The sequence below is a fragment of the Poromitra crassiceps genome (genome assembly GCF_964638095.1).
Source record: "Poromitra crassiceps genome assembly, chromosome: 2".
NCBI lineage: Eukaryota > Metazoa > Chordata > Actinopteri > Beryciformes > Melamphaidae > Poromitra > Poromitra crassiceps.
In genome coordinates this window covers 16,879,240-16,899,981 of record NC_139624.1, presented here as the reverse complement: position 1 = coordinate 16,899,981, position 20,742 = coordinate 16,879,240, and the positions used below count along the sequence as shown (strand labels likewise).

The following is a 20,742-nucleotide window of genomic DNA, read 5'->3' as shown; positions in this document are numbered from 1 at the left end:
CTCTCTGTCTTGTCTGTCTCACTCCTTATTAGGCCTCTTTCCTCTCTGTCTTGTCTGTCTCACTCCTTATTAGGCCTCTTTCCTCTCTGTCTTGTCTGTCTCACTCCTTATTAGACCTCTTTCCTCTCTGTCTTGTCTGTCTCACTCCTTATTAGGCCTCTTTCCTCTCTGTCTTGTCTGTCTCACTCCTTATTAGGCCTCTTTCCTCTCTGTCTTGTCTGTCTCACTCCTTATTAGACCTCTTTCCTCTCTGTCTTGTCTGTCTCACTCCTTATAGGCCTCTTTCCTCTCTGTCTTGTCTGTCTCACTCCTTATAGGCCTCTTTCCTCTCTGTCTTGTCTGTCTCACTCCTTATAGGCCTCTTTCCTCTCTGTCTTGTCTGTCTCACTCCTTATAGGCCTCTTTCCTCTCTGTCTTGTCTGTCTCACTCCTTATTAGGCCTCTTTCCTCTCTGTCTTGTCTGTCTCACTCCTTATTAGGCCTCTTTCCTCTCTGTCTTGTCTGTCTCACTCCTTATAGGCCTCTTTCCTCTCTGTCTTGTCTGTCTCACTCCTTATAGGCCTCTTTCCTCTCTGTCTTGTCTGTCTCACTCCTTATAGGCCTCTTTCCTCTCTGTCTTGTCTGTCTCACTCCTTATTAGGCCTCTTTCCTCTCTGTCTTGTCTGTCTCACTCCTTATTAGGCCTCTTTCCTCTCTGTCTTGTCTGTCTCACTCCTTATAGGCCTCTTTCCTCTCTGTCTTGTCTGTCTCACTCCTTATAGGCCTCTTTCCTCTCTGTCTTGTCTGTCTCACTCCTTATTAGGCCTCTTTCCTCTCTGTCTTGTCTGTCTCACTCCTTATAGGCCTCTTTCCTCTCTGTCTTGTCTGTCTCACTCCTTATAGGCCTCTTTCCTCTCTGTCTTGTCTGTCTCACTCCTTATAGGCCTCTTTCCTCTCTGTCTTGTCTGTCTCACTCCTTATAGGCCTCTTTCCTCTCTGTCTTGTCTGTCTCACTCCTTATAGGCCTCTTTCCTCTCTGTCTTGTCTGTCTCACTCCTTATTAGGCCTCTTTCCTCTCTGTCTTGTCTGTCTCACTCCTTATTAGGCCTCTTTCCTCTCTGTCTTGTCTGTCTCACTCCTTATAGGCATCTTTCCTCTCTGTCTTGTCTGTCTCACTCCTTATAGGCCTCTTTCCTCTCTGTCTTGTCTGTCTCACTCCTTATAGGCCTCTTTCCTCTCTGTCTTGTCTGTCTCACTCCTTATAGGCCTCTTTCCTCTCTGTCTTGTCTGTCTCACTCCTTATTAGGCCTCTTTCCTCTCTGTCTTGTCTGTCTCACTCCTTATTAGGCCTCTTTCCTCTCTGTCTTGTCTGTCTCACTCCTTATTAGGCCTCTTTCCTCTCTGTCTTGTCTGTCTCACTCCTTATTAGGCCTCTTTCCTCTCTGTCTTGTCTGTCTCACTCCTTATTAGGCCTCTTTCCTCTCTGTCTTGTCTGTCTCACTCCTTATTAGGCCTCTTTCCTCTCTGTCTTGTCTGTCTCACTCCTTATTAGACCTCTTTCCTCTCTGTCTTGTCTGTCTCACTCCTTATTAGGCCTCTTTCCTCTCTGTCTTGTCTGTCTCACTCCTTATTAGGCCTCTTTCCTCTCTGTCTTGTCTGTCTCACTCCTTATTAGACCTCTTTCCTCTCTGTCTTGTCTGTCTCACTCCTTATAGGCCTCTTTCCTCTCTGTCTTGTCTGTCTCACTCCTTATAGGCCTCTTTCCTCTCTGTCTTGTCTGTCTCACTCCTTATAGGCCTCTTTCCTCTCTGTCTTGTCTGTCTCACTCCTTATAGGCCTCTTTCCTCTCTGTCTTGTCTGTCTCACTCCTTATTAGGCCTCTTTCCTCTCTGTCTTGTCTGTCTCACTCCTTATTAGGCCTCTTTCCTCTCTGTCTTGTCTGTCTCACTCCTTATAGGCCTCTTTCCTCTCTGTCTTGTCTGTCTCACTCCTTATAGGCCTCTTTCCTCTCTGTCTTGTCTGTCTCACTCCTTATAGGCCTCTTTCCTCTCTGTCTTGTCTGTCTCACTCCTTATTAGGCCTCTTTCCTCTCTGTCTTGTCTGTCTCACTCCTTATTAGGCCTCTTTCCTCTCTGTCTTGTCTGTCTCACTCCTTATAGGCCTCTTTCCTCTCTGTCTTGTCTGTCTCACTCCTTATTAGGGCTGTGCCGATTCACTTATCTCCCGATTCGATACTATCACGATACTTTGGTGCCGATTCGATATATATTGCGATTCACGATTATTGCGATTCTACGATTATTGCGATTCGATATTACGATTTATTGCGATTTTTGTTTATTTTTTTCTTTTCTTTTTTCAGTTTGTTTGCTTTTTTACGCTAGATTAGAACATGGGAAAAGTTGAATCATACACTAGAGACTGTATATTATATATCATGAGTAGGGCTGGGCGATATAGTTAAAAACAGGGGCGGACTGGGATCATAATTCAGGCCGGGCATTAGATACCAAGCAGGCCAGGCCGATATGGGCCAACGCGCGTGAAATTTGGGCCGTTTGAAGCCAGATTTGGGCCGTTTGAAGTCCAATTTTACAATGAGATGCACCCACTTTAACCCTGAAGTGTAATTATTACTTCAGACTAACTAATAAAGTAATAAAACCACTAGTAAACCAGTAGGCGGCGCCTAGCCTGCTGTTCAGTGAGTGGCCTGACTGCAAGCACCAAAAAAAATTTTTTTTTTTTTTTTTTTTTTTTTTTTTTTTTAATTTGCGATTATCGATTCTGGAATAAAAGATCGATCCAAAAAATCGTGACATTAAAAATCGCGATACTTAGGTGAATCGATTTTTTCTCCCACCCCTACTCCTTATAGGCCTCTTTCCTCTCTGTCTTGTCTGTCTCACTCCTTATAGGCCTCTTTCCTCTCTGTCTTGTCTGTCTCACTCCTTATTAGGCCTCTTTCCTCTCTGTCTTGTCTGTCTCACTCCTTATAGGCCTCTTTCCTCTCTGTCTTGTCTGTCTCACTCCTTATAGGCCTCTTTCCTCTCTGTCTTGTCTGTCTCACTCCTTATAGGCCTCTTTCCTCTCTGTCTTGTCTGTCTCACTCCTTATAGGCCTCTTTCCTCTCTGTCTTGTCTGTCTCACTCCTTATTAGGCCTCTTTCCTCTCTGTCTTGTCTGTCTCACTCCTTATTAGGCCTCTTTCCTCTCTGTCTTGTCTGTCTCACTCCTTATTAGGCCTCTTTCCTCTCTGTCTTGTCTGTCTCACTCCTTATAGGCCTCTTTCCTCTCTGTCTTGTCTGTCTCACTCCTTATAGGCCTCTTTCCTCTCTGTCTTGTCTGTCTCACTCCTTATAGGCCTCTTTCCTCTCTGTCTTGTCTGTCTCACTCCTTATTAGGCCTCTTTCCTCTCTGTCTTGTCTGTCTCACTCCTTATTAGGCCTCTTTCCTCTCTGTCTTGTCTGTCTCACTCCTTATTAGGCCTCTTTCCTCTCTGTCTTGTCTGTCTCACTCCTTATTAGGCCTCTTTCCTCTCTGTCTTGTCTGTCTCACTCCTTATTAGGCCTCTTTCCTCTCTGTCTTGTCTGTCTCACTCCTTATTAGGCCTCTTTCCTCTCTGTCTTGTCTGTCTCACTCCTTATAGGCCTCTTTCCTCTCTGTCTTGTCTGTCTCACTCCTTATTAGGCCTCTTTCCTCTCTGTCTTGTCTGTCTCACTCCTTATAGGCATGGCCGTAGCCAGGGTTTGAGAAATACAGGCCACCATTTTAGCGTGGCGTGGGGGGCCCCGGAGGGGGCTGTGTGCCCCCGGTTCGAGATTGTGTCCATTTTAAAGTAAAATGCTTCAATCTGGTGCACTTTGAGAGCAAAATTAAGTGGCTAGATCTATAAAGAACTACAGACATCATATTAGATTAATATCCTCTTTACTGTGCTGTTGCTTTACAATGATACAAAAAATAAATGTCTCCCCACATAATATATATTCTGCATACAGGTCACATATGGGACTTATGTGCACATAAACTCCCCTTACACAGGGGAGTTACTTACCCATTCACTTCAATAGAACTGTCCCCAAACTCTAGCCCCAATGCAAAATTTGAACGTTGTGGTGAGTTATGACTCTTCCTTCTAGCACACAGAGAGGAAGCAAATTGTTGCATTTCTGATCAACTATGTCATACATCATGTTATGTATGAGGGTTTTAAAACATCAATGACAGATGAATAGATCTGGGGGCCGGGGCTATTTAAAAAAATAAAATAATAATTAATAGAAAATACAGAGGTCATGACCTTGGTGTCTTCAATGGTAGTTACGGGCATGCATATAGGCCTCTCTCCTCTCTGTCTTGTCTGTCTCACTCCTTATAGGTCTCTTTCCTCTCTGTCTTCTTGTCTGTCTGTAGGCCATGTCCATCTCTGAGTCCTGGTATGCCATTAAAGATCACGGCACCAACTACTGTAACCTCTACAACCTCATGGAAGGTAAGATCAGAAAGCATGGAAAATACTATACTGTAACCTCTACAACCTCATGGAAGGTAAGATCAGAAAGCATGGAAAATACTATACTGGAACCTCGACAACCTCATGGAAGGTAAGATCAGAAAGCATGGAAAATACTGTACTGTAACCTTGACAACCTCATGGAAGGTAAGATCAGAACGCATGGAAAATACTATACTGTAACCTCGACAACCTCATGGAAGGTAAGATCAGAAAGCATGGAAAATACTATACTGTAACCCCGACAACCTCATGGAAGGTAAGATCAGAAAGCATGGAAAATACAATACTGGAACCTCGACAACCTCATGGAAGGTAAGATCAGAAAGCATGGAAAATACTGTACTGTAACCTCGACAACCTCATGGAAGGTAAGATCAGAAAGCATGGAAAATACTATACTGTAACCTCGACAACCTCATGGAAGGTAAGATCAGAAAGCATGGAAAATACTATACTGTAACCCCGACAACCTCATGGAAGGTAAGATCAGAAAGCATGGAAAATACTATACTGGAACCTCGACAACCTCATGGAAGGTAAGATCAGAAAGCATGGAAAATACTATACTGTAACCTTGACAACCTCATGGAAGGTAAAATCAGAAAGCATGGAAAATACTATAATGTAACCTCGACAACCTCATGGAAGGTAAGATCAGAAAGCATGGAAAATACTATACTGTAACCCCGACAACCTCATGGAAGGTAAGATCAGAAAGCATGGCAAATACTATACTGTAACCTCTACAACCTCATGGAAGGTAAGATCAGAAAGCATGGAAAATACTATACTGTAACCTCGACAACCTCATGGAAGGTAAGATCAGAAAGCATGGAAAATACTGTATGTGTAACCTCGACAACCTCATGGAAGGTAAGATCAGAAAGCATGGACAATACTATACTGTAACCTCGACAACCTCATGGAAGGTAAGATCAGAAAGCATGGAAAATACTATACTGTAACCTCTACAACCTCATGGAAGGTAAGATCAGAAAGCAGGGAAAATACTATACTGTAACCTCTACAACCTCATGGAAGGTAAGATCAGAAAGCATGGAAAATACTATACTGTAACCTCTACAACCTCATGGAAGGTAAGATCAGAAAGCATGGAAAATACTATACTGTAACCTCTACAACCTCATGGAAGGTAAGATCAGAAAGCAGGGAAAATACTATACTGTAACCTCGACAACCTCATGGAAGGTAAGATCAGAAAGCAGGGAAAATACTGTATGTGTAACCTCTACAACCTCATGGAAGGTAAGATCAGAACGCATGGAAAATACTGTACTGTAACCTCGACAACCTCATGGAAGGTAAGATCAGAAAGCATGGAAAATGCTATACTTTAACCTCGACAACCTCACGGAAGGTAACCTCTACAACCTATGGCCTCGGCCCAAGATGTCACAGAGACTTAGCTTAGATGCTAAGGCCAGCTGTAAATGGGTGGAGCGTCTTAGCCTAGGTAAACCCAGCCACCACGTGACCTGCTCTCTCAGTTCCTGACTGAGAACAGGTCTGAGAGCAGGTCACGTGGGGGATGGGTTTACCCAGGCTAGGAGCGTCTATCCTGTCCAGGCTACAAAGCTAGCTTTGAAGAGCTCTGGGTCAAGGTCCTCGTAAGAACCGTGGCCACAGAGGCACAGTCTATCAGGCCCTGTACACTGCCCTGAGCACACCGTCCTGTGGAGGGTGGAAAGGCTGCAGTTCCATAGACTGACTGGCTTAGGACTCTGACCCTGGTGTAGGGCAGAATGCAGGGTTTGGGCACAGTACCACCGCAGCATCCCCCTGCAATAAGCAGCAGCGATCCTCTGCACCAAGGAGCATGGAGCTCACCAATATTTTATTTATTTATTTTCCATTTTTGGATTTATTTATAGTCGATACAATATTGTCCTTTGTCAAGCGGCTGGCTGCTCCCATGACAGAGAGCTTGCCGATTTTTTCTGCTGCCAAAATCCAAGGCTGGATCGGGAGGTGGCGCCACACTGGTTGCGCGTGGAGAAGAAGCGGGGCACAATGTGCACTGTGAAAGCCATTGACTCTAGAGGCGGAAGCACAATCCATGCTCCGGGATGGAGCCTTGAAGTTACCTGGTGCAGTAACGGCGTTCTCCCTACAAACACACACGCTCACCAATTTAAATTATACAAAAAATACAAATTTAATAACAAAACAAATAGCGCCGCCATAATAAATGAAGGCCCTACCTATATGGGACATTGATCATTATGCATGACATTATCCACTTGAAAGAATTATAATTTATGATTTGATATATCAGAGACATTATCTTTATGACTTGTTACGTTTGGTAGCTGTGCTATACAACCTGTGACTCAGCTTGGTACTGTAGCTGTGCTATACAATTGTATAGCCCCATTGTTATAACCCCATAAGTCAGTTTCTTCTTTCATATTGTCATCAATTTTGCTTTGGTGTTATAAAGATTTATAACATAATTATCAGATAGTAACCTCTGTTTGAAGGTGTTGTGCATAAGGCTTGACATGCTCATTCCTGTTTCTGTCTGCTTTTATTAACAGGAAGTGGTCTGACTGAGGTCAGAGGTTACAAAGAGGTTACCAGTGACTTCCTGTGTACCCAGCGCTCCTCTGCCAACTGCACTGTCTACTGATCTATTCACACTGAGTGGAATCTTTAACAATATTATTTTCATTGCTTTTCTGCTGTATTAGCGTAGGTCAATATTAATCACGGGTTTATAAGGTACAATTTTCTCTGGCTTTTATAACTTAGCACAGCTAGCTTAGCACAGGGGTGCCCAACGTTTTTACACTTCAGATCTACCTCCACCCCTCCCCCCGCTGTAACCGTAAACCTGATCATTAGACTTTGTAGGCCACACACACAAACACACACACAGACACACAAATAATAATAATAATAATAATAATTAAAACTTGTATTCCATACCTAATAACTACTACTAATATATAATAACTACTACTAATCATTTTCATATTGCCATACTTGGTAACCGTTTTATAAAAGCAATTAGATCACTTCAGACCATGATATATGCTTATTATACCACACGTAATGGCGTTTTCGAAGCACGACCCTTAGGTGTGGTATAATAAGCATATACCAAATATATATGGGCTCCAGCTCGCTTTGCCACTGGAAATGGATGAAACAGGTCCCAAGAAGAAGAAAATATGCTTCCAGATTTCAGTCCACTTGGTGCGAGACCTCCCCATTTCTACCCGCTAGCCACATCAGCCAACAGCAAACAGCATGCCTTTTGTAAGTTGTCTTAGCTGTCATTTTAGATGTTGACTTTTGATCACATCTTTTGTACATTTTGTATTATTAATTGTGCGGAATCCCTTCTCCTCATTTTGAACTCACTGAAGCGTCCAGCACCACGACAAAGATTGAGCCGGGTGGAGCGGTAGTTATGCCAATAACTTTGCGGGAGGGGGGGGTGGGTCTGTGTTTTTTTTTATCTGCAATTTTTTTTTTTTTTTTTTCCGAGTGAAATGTTCTATGGTCTCTCCTGATTCTACTCTACGCATAACTGAATAATTTGATTTTACGATATGTCTATGGAAAAATAAATGGCGGACGAAATCCCTTGGTTTGTTTGTATGACGGCCCTCTCATTTCAATGAAAGTTACTCACGTGGCGCATAGCCTACCATAAACACAGCAGGAAAAAAAGTCATGGCGTGCTACAATCGCTTGTTCTTATTTAGTGTTTAGGCATATTGGCGTTTGGCAAACAAGCTTAGACGTAAATCTGTACTTGATCCACTCGGGAGCGGCTGCTGACTGAGTGACACCTAGTGGTAAAATCCATGTATTTTTTTCTTCTTTAATTCGGTCTAACGGTTCAGTGTTGGGCATAATATCAAACCGGTGTGTTTGTTTTTTGTTTTTACACCGGCCCGACTAATTGTGTGTGTTTCACACAGTCGCCACACACGCATGACCCTGATGGAGAACATGTAGTAAGGGGGTAGGCTACCAGGGGGCGAGACTGATCTGGGATCAGCCCTTGTTTATGTGATTGTTATTCCTGTTTTTTTTACTTGCAATGTTTTGTATTTTCATTGGATATTAAATACAAGGATTTTTCTTCCTTCTCTCTGTCTCTGTGCTTGAACTAAATCTATTGTGTTTACAGTTCCATTATGACCGTGCTCTCAACCAGCTTCTGTATTATTGTCCAGTGACTGGACAATAATAATCACTGGACTCCAGTCCCGTGATTGTGTCCAGAAAGAGTCAAAGACTGAAACATCTAACTTTTGGAACTCTCCAGGTGAACGTTTGATGATGCCTTCTGTCTGTCTTGTTGTTCGGGGTCCTCCGTGAAAAATACAGAGAAAGCAAAAAGACACGAGGTGTGAATATAGCCGCTCAGAGGTGAGTCACCGTCTGACGAGGGGCATCGTTCTTTCTGACACCTAAAGCACTTTTCTCTCCTAAAAGCCAGGGCAGGGCGGAGGGAGGGAGCGAGGGAGGCAGGCAGACACACAGACACCCGTAGCTGTGTGTGGATTGCGGGGCAGCTTTTATTAAGGCAGCAATATGCTCAGCTGGCCGTTGTCATCCATCACCAGGAGCCGCTTAGCCTCACCGTGCAGCTGCAGCCTGCTGGACTTTGGCGTCTTGTCTCAGATGCACCATCCTGTACAAAGTACAAATACTTTGTTGGATTTTCAGTTATCTTACGGAGTATTTACAACTTTTTATTTACTTTTACTCCCTACATTTTAGCACAAATAATTGTACTTTTGTAGAGGAAAAAATCCACTGCAGTGCCCTGCTGATTCATCAATAATGACATATCCGTTTTAAATGTTCATAGGAGGTTTTCTTTATTTCCACAATCATCTCTCCGTGCACGGAGGTCTCCTCTTGTCTACATTTGACAATGCAAGAGCCCCGCATTATTGTTTACTTCACATCATATACTGAAACTATCGATGCCCGCCCTCTTCTCGTGGAGGGGCAGTTCTTTCCATTCATCCATGTAGCTAATCTGATGTTCACTGGAATACATAACAAATCCAGTCTATAGTCACAACAAGACACAGGTTCCCACAGGAACCTCTATTCCCATAGACACTTCCCAAAACAAGACATATGTTCTCACAGAACAGCAATCCTCTGCATTGCTGAAAAACACAGTTCACTAAATACAGCATGGAATTGCCATAGCCAATAACTAATCAATCAATAAGCATCTGATCAATAATTTTCCATGACACTTTCTACTCGTTACATTTTCAAAACAGGTTGATTACTTTAGTTTGAATGCACGACAGACAGAAAAGATGTAACATTGTCTGTCTGTCTCTCATCTCGTGCTCTACCAGCTTTCACGCATTTTGCACCTTTTTTGTGGAAAAACAATATCACACAAATTATTAAACAAAGTATCGTCTTTATACATCTTAAAATTTGGATGAGATCTTTTAAGTTTAATAGTCTTAATATGACGTGCGTTTCAGTTAGCCTCGCACAGAAACAGTCGGTAGAAATACTTATTACTTTTATACTTTATTACATTTCTGAGCCTGTACCAGGGTGGGAATTACACGGAGGCCATCAGGCCATGGCCTGTGTTGCCCCTCTCTCTAGCCGTGATGCCCTGAGATCCCTAAGGCAGTGGTTCTCAAATGGGGGTCCGCGGACCCCCAGGGGTCCGTGGCACTTTGCCAGGGGGTCCCCGAAAAGTTTTCAGGTACATTTTTTTTTTTTTTTTTTTTTATTAAAAAATAAAATGCTACATGTTACTTATTCCTTCTCAAACTACTTCCTACATGGTGCTAGTCTATCAAAATATCTTGGCTGTCATTGATTGTGTTGCATAGTGGTTTTCTGTACTGTTGACAAATTGTGATATTGTAAGTCGCTTTGGACAAAACAAAAGCGTCTGCTAAATGACGTAATGTAATGTAATAAAAAAATATATATATATATTTTTTGCAAAATCTTCATAGTTCAACGAAAATAGTTTATGCTTTAAATCTAAAATGGTTCATGGATTACATTCTATTAACAAACCTATCAAATTAAAAGTCAAGCACGTTACCGTGGAAGCAATTAAGCTTAGCCCAAAATCACAAATCAGAATGAGGGGGTCCCCGGGATATTTTCTATCTTGTAAGGGGTCCTTGGCTGAAAAACATTTGAGAACCTCTGCCCTAAGGCCACCTACCAGCCTGCTACTGTCAGTTGCTTTAAAAGCATCAGTGGTCTCAGTTTAATGTAGCCTGCCCTATGCAAGGGATGTGTCATTGGCTCATTTTAACACACATTTCAGAGAAATCGCTCTTCATGATGTCAATAGAGCAATGGAGCTCAAAGTGTACGATTATTGGACAGGGATTTTTTCCCCTGTGAATGAGCCAAGATGGTGAACTATGTGGAAGGTTATCATGTTTACAACATCTTGGCGTTTGAGTGAGGCATGATGCATGACATCTTATCAGTTATTCTGGTTGGTCTGGTAGGCTACTGTATGTTTTCAGGGTTTGAGAATAGGGCAGTTTTGAGAATATCTTTGAATATTGGGTGGATATGTCCCTCCAATATATATTATGCGGATAATACTGCCTTGATTTAATTGACCACTTTTTTTTTTTACTATGCTATTACTTCGTTACTTTAGGTTCAAATGATACAGCTGAGATTTATTTCTAACTCAACTGATCAGACTTAAAATGGGGAAGGGCAGTGTTGGGACTGGACCAACTTGGAAAAAAAGCCTTGGCTTTCAGAGATCATTTTTAATTGACAGTTTTCTGTCTGGCTGACACGTTTTAGCTTCCCCTTCTGTGTCCGCATGTGAAATTGTTTCATTTCCACTCCGATCTGTCCAATTTGAGGGTCACTTTACATGCAGTGTGCGTTAGTGCGCATGTCAATATATTGTTTATTCAAGTGTAAAATGCACACTGTCTTAATATGTTGCTGTTATTGCATTGCATTGATTTCTGCGTTGCACACTATATAGGGATGGCAAGAGAATACACAGCCATCCACACACACGCACACGCACACACATCATCTCTACCTCCTCTGTCTTTCTCCTCTCTTAGTCTCTGTCTCTCTGTAGTTGAAAGGCCACCAAATCCTTCCCAAACCAATTAGAGTATGTGTAGGGCCCTCGGGGCCCCCCGGTGACAGTACAGAGTCCAGAGTGGCAAGGGGTTTGAAGAGGCAATCACAGTCTGCAGTATTGAACAATATCAGAGCAACAACAATACCAGGCTATAAATCATGGCGAGAGCTGCGAGCAGACATTTGACTGGCTGGATATGGGGAGTCAAGGGCAAAAAAGCTGGCTGAAGTAGGTTCAACATGTGTACCTGCACACACACAAGTGCAAGCGCGCATTTTGCACAAAAATTGCACACACATTGTTGCATGCGCTCACACACAAACACACACATGATCCAAACTGCAGGTAAGGGCTACAGTGTGCTGTATGCCAGCATAAATAAAACGATCTTGGGCATTTTAATTTCTGTTGATTCTTCAGGACTCCCTTAGTGGCTGTTAAGCAGTGGAGATGGATCCAGCAGCCAGCCAGCCTTAGTGGCTGTTAAGCAGTGGAGATGTAGTGGCTGAGCAGTGGAGATCTAGTGGCTGTTGATCAGTGGATATGTAGTGGCTGTTGAGCAGTGGAAATCTAGTGGCTGTTGAGCAGTGGATATGTAGTGGCTGTTGAGCAGTGGAGATGTAGTGGCTGTTGAGCAGTGGAGATGTAGTGGCTGTTGAGCAGTGGATATGTAGTGGCTGTTGAGCAGTGGAGATGTAGTGGCTGTTGAGCAGTGGAGATGTAGTGGCTGTTGAGCAGTGGAGATGTAGTGGCTGTTAAGCAGTGGATATGTAGTGGCTGTTGAGCAGTGGATATGTAGTGGCTGTTGAGCAGTGGATATGTAGTGGCTGTTAAGCAGTGGAGATGTAGTGGCTGTTGAGCAGTGGAGATGTAGTGGCTGTTGAGCAGTGGATATGTAGTGGCTGTTGAGCAGTGGATATGTAGTGGCTGTTAAGCAGTGGATATGTAGTGGCTGTTGAGCAGTGGAGATGTAGTGGCTGTTGAGCAGTGGATATGTAGTGGCTGTTGAGCAGTGGATATGTAGTGGCTGTTGAGCAGTGGAGATGTAGTGGCTGTTGAGCAGTGGATATGTAGTGGCTGTTGAGCAGTGGAGATGTAGTGGCTGTTAAGCAGTGGAGATGTAGTGGCTGTTAAGCAGTGGAGATGTAGTGGCTGTTGAGCAGTGGAGATGTGGTGGATCCAGCAGCCAGCCAGCTCTGATCCGGCACTCAGACCCTGACAAGCTGATTAACCCTGACAGAACATGAGCTCAGCCGAGGAGCTGAGGCACCAAGATTGGAGTGCAGGACGATCAGATGCATAATGTAGGGCCATATGAAATCGGATAGCCTACATTTTTCCCCAACTTCCGTATATATATATATATATATAATGCTCTTATGACATCACTGATGACATCATCAGTGTGAAGTGTGACTCTTATGACATCACTGATTATTTTGTCTAAAATATATATATTTTTAATTTTCACAATTATTTTGACAAAAAATTGGCAGACCCCCTGCAGTACCTCTGTGGACCCCCTAGCGGTCACGAACCCCTGGTTGAAAACCACTGCTCTAGTCTAGAGGCCCTCTGACCAAGGCTTACTTGACTGCCTGACCTGAATTTGGCTTGTGTTTTGGGGCATCCACCATTTTGCATTGAAAGGGACAGCAGAGTGTAATGTAAAAATCACATACTACATGGAAGTGTTTACTTAGCACATACACATTTCCAATTCCTTATTTTGATTTGTGGAGCTTTGCAAAGTGATTGAAGTGATTATAAGAAATCCAATTCAATCTGAACACGAATGTTGTGCTGTCATTGATTTATGCCTTATTTCATGTTGGCCAGATGATGCTAATATCTGCCCTCATTAGAATGCCAGGTGTTCTCCTCAGCTACGCCCGCTCAACCTCTCCAATCATGCCTTCATTTAGCCTGTGTGTGATATCTCCTCCTCCAATTCCATAGAACTTAAATGAAAAGCTTATCTCTCTCTGTCTCTCTCTCTCTCTCTCTCTCTTTCACACATGATTTCATTTAGTGCGGTCAGTAATGGCAGGGGAAATAATAATTACACTCAAATATTAATCTCTGCTGTTGAGACAGTGATGAATCAAACTCCTTGTCCTGTTCCCTGCCCAAAATAGAGTACCAAAGTCACACCCACCTCCAGGTTAGGCATACGAACCAAAGGATTTCAACCGCCATTTATTTTCCCATAGACATTTCATCAAATGCTTATAAAAATAGTTTTACTTGGTCAAACCAAGCGATTCAGCTATATTTAGAATCAGGAGAGACAATAGAACATTTCACTCGCACCAAAACAAATAGGCGTGAATTTCTCTACCTATTTGTTGTCATCTTCCAGCTCTGTTTTATGCAGCAGATTACCACGCCTCTTTTAAATCAGATTGTTTGTATCCGCAGGGGAAGTGGTCCCTGTGAAATTTGGTTTGGTGCATAGTGGGGTCTGAAAAGTTTGGGAACCCCTGTGGCCACCCAAGTTAACTTGAAAAGACTTGGCAAAAGCAAACTTTACAAAACTCAAGGGGGAGAAGGAGAACTAACCGTTAGCTACTGTAACTAGATTACAAATTTGCATATTATTTTTTTGCTTGGTATCCAGCCACTATGAGCTTTCAGCTGTCTTTGAATTTTCCAATGGAAACAGCGTTTCAGAGGGTGACTCACGCCTTTTTGGAAATCACAAAACTACCAAATCAGTCACTTTATGATTAGCCTACAATATACAGCAATCCAAACTGAACATTCCACTCTCACGCATGGAGAGAACTTTGCGCCAAAGCCCATTCAAAAATCTGTCAGTTTAATGTTTCCTTCCTTGTCTGCAAAGATGGCACTACGACTATGAACGTTAGCCTATTACTGGCAGTAACGTTACTTCACTTCTCTCTCCTCCACCTGTATTGGTCTACAGTAATATTAGTACAGTAGTACACGTGCCAACAGCTTTTGGAGGTAAGCACAACCCCCTGTGTGTGTGTGTGTGTGTGTGTGTGTGTGTGTGTGCGTGCGTGCACGCATCCGTCCGTCCGTGCGTGAGTGTGTGTGTGTGACCCTACCAAAAAGCCAGAGACATTAGCTGTGCTGTGTACACACACACACACACACACACACACAGGGGTGTCTGACAGGAAGTCACATGGTCATCAACAGTCTAAGACCAATCAGCTCATGTTGTTGTTTAACCTGAAAGACACCCTCACAGAAAAGATGATCGCATTTATTATTCAATATGAAACCAATCTTCTCCTGACCTTTACGCTCTGTGTGTGTGTGTGTGTGCGTGCTTGCGTGTGTCGCACACACACACACAAACATGCACACATGCACACTCTCTCTTACGCACACACACAAACACAAACACTTGCAAACAGATGTTATATGTGATATTGCTCTTATTGCCATTGAATGTACAAATACACAAATGAAAATGTTGGCAAAGTGAAAGAATGGACATGACTTGAGACCTGGTGTTCCATGTTACAGCCTCAGACAGTATAATGTTCAACCTGTCCCATTATAGATAATCTATAATGGGACAGGTTGAACACAATCTGATCGTCTGTGATTGAAGGGATCGCAAGATGACATTATAAATATGATGTCTAGAAATCTGGGGCGGGGCGCCCGCCATGGGCCCCAATCCAGGGCCTCCGGATCCGGTCGGCCCCGTGGAGTGCCCCATGAGTAGTGACATCATCAGTGATGTATGACATCGCAATGGGACCACGAGACAGCGATGACAGCACAAATGACATCATCGGATGCAATGGTTGCATCGGTGATGTGACATCTCGGCGATGACATCATCAGAGCCACGAATATCATCACGATGCTGATGATGTCATAATCATGATGTCGACGATGTAGACATCACCGGTGATGTTTTTTTGTTTTGTTTTTTTTACTCCCCCCCCCCCCCCCCCCCCAGATTTTTTTTATGCCATTTTTATCCCCCATTAGTGCTATTTTAATGTATTTATCCTGGTTGCTGCTCCACCCTCGGCCGATCTGGGGAGAGCCGAAACTGGCTCCATGCTTCCTCCGAGACATGGGCAGTTAGCCAGCCGCTTCTTTTCACCTGACAGGGGACATAGCACGTGGGAGGATCGCGCTATTCCAACCAGTTCCCCTCCCTCTGAACAGGCGCCCCTAATGACCAGAGGAGGCACCACATCAGCAACCAGGATATTGCATGTTTTGGTGTGGGGTTCCTATATGAAGGAAACCCCCAGGGGGCACGGGGAGAACATGCAAACTCCACACAGAAAGGCCCTTTTGACGACCCCACCCGGGCGGTGGGCACTCGAGGATATGCGGACGGGCACGCATTCCTTCAGCACTCACAGCGTCCCAGGTGGGAATCGAACCCAGGACCTTCTAGCTGTGAGGTGACACAGCGCTTACCATTGCACAACCATGACACCGGTGATGTCATTGATGCCTATATGAGAAGGCACGAGGGACATAGCAGCTCAGTCCGTTCAGCCGTTCACGTTCACGATGGTGTTCAACATAAACCATGTCGAAAGCACTAAGCCGTAGCCCAACAGCACCAAGCCTTAGCCCAGCCGACGACCTATTACCAATCCTTTGAAGACGACAATTTCCAAGGAGGCGTTTGCAGACAGGACCATTCAGTCGGTGAGCGGGGTAGGTGGCAGGCAGCCCTGAGACGATGTATGTTGGCAATGACAAACTAGCTGGATTACCCAGCGACCACGAAGGCGAGTGGCCGGCCGATCAACCCGGGGATTTTGCGATGAGGTCGAGGCCCTCTTCGCCACAAATCCTCCACCGGGATACGGCGGGGAAGATACAGAGCTCCTCTCCGGAACATGCATCTCTGCAGATCGATGTATCGTCCTACCCGTACTAATGAATAGATTATGGTGATTCAATCGCCTATCATGACCTTCAGTAATCACAATTGGACGATATGAAAATAGAAACGATGAACGATTATGGTTGTGCACATTCAGCCATTCAAAAGAATGGGGAGGGAGGGAGGGATGGAGATAGGGAGGGGGTGAAAAGAAGAACCAGAGAGAGAGAGATGGAAGACCAACACATGGCTCCCGTTTCAGTGTTTCTGCTTAAGTGGGTGTTTTTGTTCAGAGTGAAGACAATGGTTAAAGGAAGCAATCAATTGTATTCTCTGATTCTTGTTCTCCAATATGTTGTGGTGTTCTGTCAGAACGGATTGAGTTATGAATTGTGTTATTGACTTTTGAGCAGAATTTGCGAGTGGAAAAGTGTATCAAATGAGACTTTCATTTTTGAAAGAACGCCACAACTTCTACACTGTTGACACAGATGGAAATTGAGACCCACAAGACAATGGAAAGAAAGCCAGCCAAGCACACAGATACAGAGAGGCTCACACACAGACACAGATACAGAGAGGCTCACACACAGACACAGATGCAGAGAGGCTCACACACAGACACAGATACAGAGAGGCTCACACACAGACACACAGGTATACAGATAGGCTCACACACAGACACAGATACAGAGAGGCTCACACACAGACACATATACAGAGAGGCTCACACACAGACACAGATACAGAGCGGCTCACACACATACACAGATGCAGAGAGGCTCACACACAGACACAGATACAGAGAGGCTCACACACAGACACAGATACAGAGAGGCTCACACACAGACACATATACAGAGAGGCTCACACACAGACACAGATACAGAGAGGCTCACACACAGACACATATACAGAGAGGCTCACACACAGACACAGATACAGATAGGCTCACACACAGACACAGATACAGAGAGGCTCACACACAGATACAGAGAGGCTCACACACAGACACAGATACAGATAGGCTCACACACATACACAGATACAGAGAGGCTCACACACAGATACAGAGAGGCTCACACACAGACACAGATACAGAGAGGCTCACACACAGACACAGATACAGAGAGGCTCACACACAGACACACAGGTATACAGATAAGCTCACACACAGACACAGATACAGAGAGGCTCACACACAGATACAGAGAGGCTCACACACAGACACAGATACAGATAGGCTCACACACAGACACAGATACAGAGAGGCTCACACACAGACACAGATACAGATAGGCTCACACACAGACACAGATACAGAGAGGCTCACACACAGACACAGATACAGATAGGCTCACACACAGACACAGATACAGAGAGGCTCACACACAGAGACAGATACAGATAGGCTCACACACAGACACAGATACAGAGAGGCTCACACACAGACACACAGCTTTGTTTCAAAAGAGTGAAAAGACAAACCTTGTGGCATCGATTGTCCAGCAGCTGGCTGCCCCATTCTCTGTGCCTCAGGGGTGATTTGTCACCTAAAAGACCATTCATCACTGAACACGAGGGTCAAGGGTTGCTGTTCAGAGAGCAAACGTACACCCATCCATCCAGACCACCCCACACACACTGAGGTTACACCCATCCATCCAGACCACCCCACACACACACTGAGGACCAAGGCAAAGGGGGGTGAACTCTCAGTTGGATACAAAGTCATGGGCAAAGCAGGTCGAACCTCAAGCTAGGAACTCAAATCCCCAAACTGCCTAACTAGCAGGGGTGTCAAACCTCAAGCTAGATACTCGAACCCCCAAACTACCTAACTAGCAGGGGTGTCAAACCTCAAGCTAGAGACTCAAACCCCCAAACTACCTAACTAGCAGGGGTGTCAAACCTCAAGCTAGATACTCGAACCCCAAAACTACCTAACTAGCAGGGGTGTCAAACCTCAAGCTAGATACTCGAACCCCCAAACTACCTAACTGGCAGGGGTGTCAACCCTCAAGCTAGATACTCGAACCCCCAAACTACCTAACTGGCAGGGGTGTTAACCCTCAAGCTAGAGACTCGAACCCCCAAACTACCTAACTAGTCAAACCTCAAGCTAGAGACTCAAACGCCCAAACTACCTAACTAGCAGGGGTGTCAAACCTCAAGCTAGAGACTCAAACGCCCAAACTACCTAACTAGCAGGGGTGTCAAACCTCAAGCTAGAGACTCAAACGCCCAAACTATCTAACTAGCAGGGGTGTCAAACCTCAAGCTAGAGACTCAAACGCCCAAACTACCTAACTAGCAGGGGTGTCAAACCTCAAGCTAGAGAATTGAACCCCCAAACTACCTAACGCTGTGGACACACAGGGGGCGGAAGCGAAGCGCATTTTCCTCACGAGTAGGCGCCTGGCTGTCCACACAAGGAGCGCATTTTTCCACGCCGGGCATCAGCGACTCACTCGTCTTCATCTTTTGTTTTCACATATCTACCTCATTTTGATCATGAGTTTATAAGCTCATGTGTTCATGACAACTGTTCATGGCATGTCCATGTCTTGGGATTGGGGTAAACACTGAATGACTGACCACAGTAGGACAAAAAGGGTTTGTTAACAACGTTGTTGTGTAGGTAGGTCTAGTCTCTCTCTCTCTCTGTCTCTCTCTAGTCACTCCCACCTCTCTCTCTTTCCCCCCTGCTCCCAACAACCCCAAACACCTGTGGAGAGGCCTCCACGCTGCCACAGACTTCAAAGGGGAAAAACAGCAAAACAACAACGAGTCACCCACCCTGCCAGACGAACTCAACGCGTTCTACGCCAGGTTTGACCCCTCTGCCAGAGCGCCTCCCCTCCTCCCCCCCTCCTCTCCCACCCCTCCTCCTCTCCCCCCCCCCCCACTGCCCTCCTCTCCCCGCCACCTCTCCCCCCACCTCCCCTCCCCCCCCCACCCCTCAGCACCCCCACCCCCTCCCATCCCCACCTAACCACCAACCCCCCCCACCTCCCACCCCCCACAGACCCAGACCGCCCTCTCACCATCACTGAGGAGGAGGTGCGCCGGTCGTTCCTGCGTATCAACCCTCACAAGGCGGCCGGCCCGGACGGCATCCCCGGGCGGGTCCTCAAGGCCTGCGCCCACCAGCTGGCAGGCGTATACACAGACATTTTCAACCAGTCTCTCTCCCTCCGACGCGTTCCCTCCTGCTTCAAAGCAGTGACAATCATCCCCATCCCCAAGCAGCAGAAAGTGACCAGCCTCAACGACTGGCGCCCAATAGCCCTCACGCCAATAGCCAGCAAGTGCTTCGAAAAGCTGGTCATATCAAAGATCCGCCCCACTCCCCCCTCGGACCACGACCCGCTACAATTCGCATACCGCCCCAACAGGAGCACAGCGGATGCAGTAGCACACGTGCTCCACACCGCCCTGTCCCACCTGGAGGGGAAGGACACCTACGTAAGAATGCTGTTCGTGGACTACAGCTCAGCATTCAACACCATAGTACCCTCCAGGCTGGTATGCAAGCTCAAGGACCTGGGACTTAACACAGCAATGTGCGACTGGATCCTGGATTTCCTGACAGACCGCCGCCAGGTGGTGAGGGTGGGCAACCTCACCTCCTCCCCACTAACCATCAGCATAGGAGCGCCCCAGGGGTGCGTCTCCAGCCCCTTCTGGTATGACCTCTACACCCACGACTGCGTGGCGACTCAAACCTCTAACACCATCGTGAAGTTTGCAGACGACACAGCAGTCGTGGGGCTGATCTCGGGGAGCGACGAGACGGCCTACAGAGAGGAGGTGGGGGCCCTGGAACAATGGTGCCAGGACAACCACCTCTCTCTGAACGTCTCCAAAGCCCTTTTCCCACATGCGTACCGGAAAATTACCTGTAAGTCAATATCGGACATTTCCCTTCACACTTCGGCTCGCGCATGTGGGAATCTATCAGCGAATTTTCCTGTATGTTGGGGGGCGGGGGGAGGGGGGAGCTTATTTTGGGGGGTCGGCAAAACTCGAAATAAGTTCGCTTGTCAGTTGTCACACAATAATCACACTCGTTTGACTTAAGAGCAGCGTCAAGCCGCCAGCGTAATCAACACAGCCGATTTCCCCCTCCCCTCTCTGCTCGAGAGCAGCAGCCACGGACAGACACAGCGAATGACACAGCAAATGCACAAGCGAAATCCGTGGAAGTAGTTTGCTTTGATGTGCGCGAATGATTAGTTGATGCACTTTGAAGAAGTTGGGATCCGTGTCTGAGAGAAATAGTTGC

At 45.5% G+C, this 20,742-nt stretch overlaps 1 protein-coding gene across 1 annotated transcript in view; it reads left to right on the top strand.

Annotated features, from left to right (window-relative positions):
* The window catches only part of LOC310798628 (rho guanine nucleotide exchange factor 39-like), a gene marked incomplete at its 3' end in the record, with an annotated part of 142,088 nt that extends 134,941 nt beyond the window's left edge, over window positions 1–7,147 (top strand). Inside the window, exons 13-14 of the mRNA XM_083661170.1 lie at window positions 4,395–4,473; window positions 7,056–7,147. Of these exons, the coding sequence (XP_083517296.1) occupies window positions 4,395–4,473; window positions 7,056–7,147 (171 nt within the window). The remainder of the gene's footprint in view (window positions 1–4,394; window positions 4,474–7,055) is intronic.
* Window positions 7,148–20,742: the final 13,595 nt, after the last annotated feature.